The sequence below is a fragment of the Geospiza fortis genome, unplaced genomic scaffold (genome assembly GCF_000277835.1).
Source record: "Geospiza fortis unplaced genomic scaffold, GeoFor_1.0 scaffold417, whole genome shotgun sequence".
Taxonomy (NCBI): Eukaryota; Metazoa; Chordata; class Aves; order Passeriformes; family Thraupidae; genus Geospiza; species Geospiza fortis.
In genome coordinates this window covers 841,984-842,948 of record NW_005054535.1, presented here as the reverse complement: position 1 = coordinate 842,948, position 965 = coordinate 841,984, and the positions used below count along the sequence as shown (strand labels likewise).

General features: G+C 54.0%; 1 protein-coding gene across 1 annotated transcript in view; it reads right to left on the bottom strand.

The window, feature by feature from the left end:
- Positions 1 to 6: 6 nt before the first annotated feature.
- LOC102037850 (fibroblast growth factor receptor 1-like) overlaps positions 7 to 965 on the bottom strand; it is a gene marked incomplete at its 3' end in the record, with an annotated part of 11,737 nt that continues 10,778 nt past the window's right edge. Inside the window, exons 3-4 of the mRNA XM_005429255.2 lie at positions 796 to 879; positions 7 to 187 (exon numbers count right to left, since the gene is read on the bottom strand). Of these exons, the coding sequence (XP_005429312.2) occupies positions 7 to 187; positions 796 to 879 (265 nt within the window). The remainder of the gene's footprint in view (positions 188 to 795; positions 880 to 965) is intronic.

Below are 965 nucleotides of genomic sequence, written 5' to 3'. Positions count from 1 at the left end.
CCCAGCCGTACCTTGTACCCCCCGATGCGATGGTCAGGTTTGAACTCTTTGCCGTTCTTCAGCCAGCGCAGGGTGGGGTTGGGGGTCCCGCTGGAGGGACATTTGAATTTCACTGTTTTGGCAGCGGGGACAGCGTGGAGCTTCTTCTCCATCTTCTCAGGATAGGTCCAGTAAGGAGCAATGGCCTCTGGGGAGCAGAGGGAGGGCTCAGCACGGCCAAACCCAGCAGCCTCCTGCTCCTGAGACACCCAAGGATGCCCAGAGCAGGAATCAGGAGAGATGCCAGCAGCCAAGGCCAGCTGAAGCAGGGAGGGGAGCTCTGGGGCATTACCCAGAGATACAGCAGCCCTTCCCCTGTGGGCTGGATGCTCAGCTAAAGCAGGGAAGGGAATTCAATATGTTGCATATTTTTTAAATAGGCTAAATTTTTTAAATCCGTATCTTAATAGGTCTTACAATATCAGAATTATTTCTTTGTTTGCAGGTTTTTATGTGGAAAAATATTTTAGCTTTTCAGACTAATGAAGACACGGTTTTGTCTAAGCAATGAAATTTTGATTATTTCTTGTTTTGGAGCTCTGGGGCATTACCCAGACACAGCAGCCCTTTCCCTGTGGGGTGGATGCTCAGCTGCACCAGCAGTGATCCCAATGTGACCCCAATCCAGCCCTGCTCTCCCCACCATGCCCTCCACACTGCCAGGTGCCCTGGGCTGCTTTCCCCATCCCTGGGTGATGCTCATTTGTGCCCAGCCTCCCCCTGCCTGCCCACAGGGCAAACCCAGCTCGCACGTACGGTTGGGTTTGGTGTTATCCGCCTCCTTCTCCTCCGACGAGGAATCATCTTCATCATCATCATCCTCTGCAGAGGGGAGAGCGTCTGCAAGAGAGGCAAGGGCCCTGCTGAGTGCCTGGGTGTGTGAGGGGAGCTTTGTGGCTGGCAGAGCACAAAGGGTGGGTGGGTGG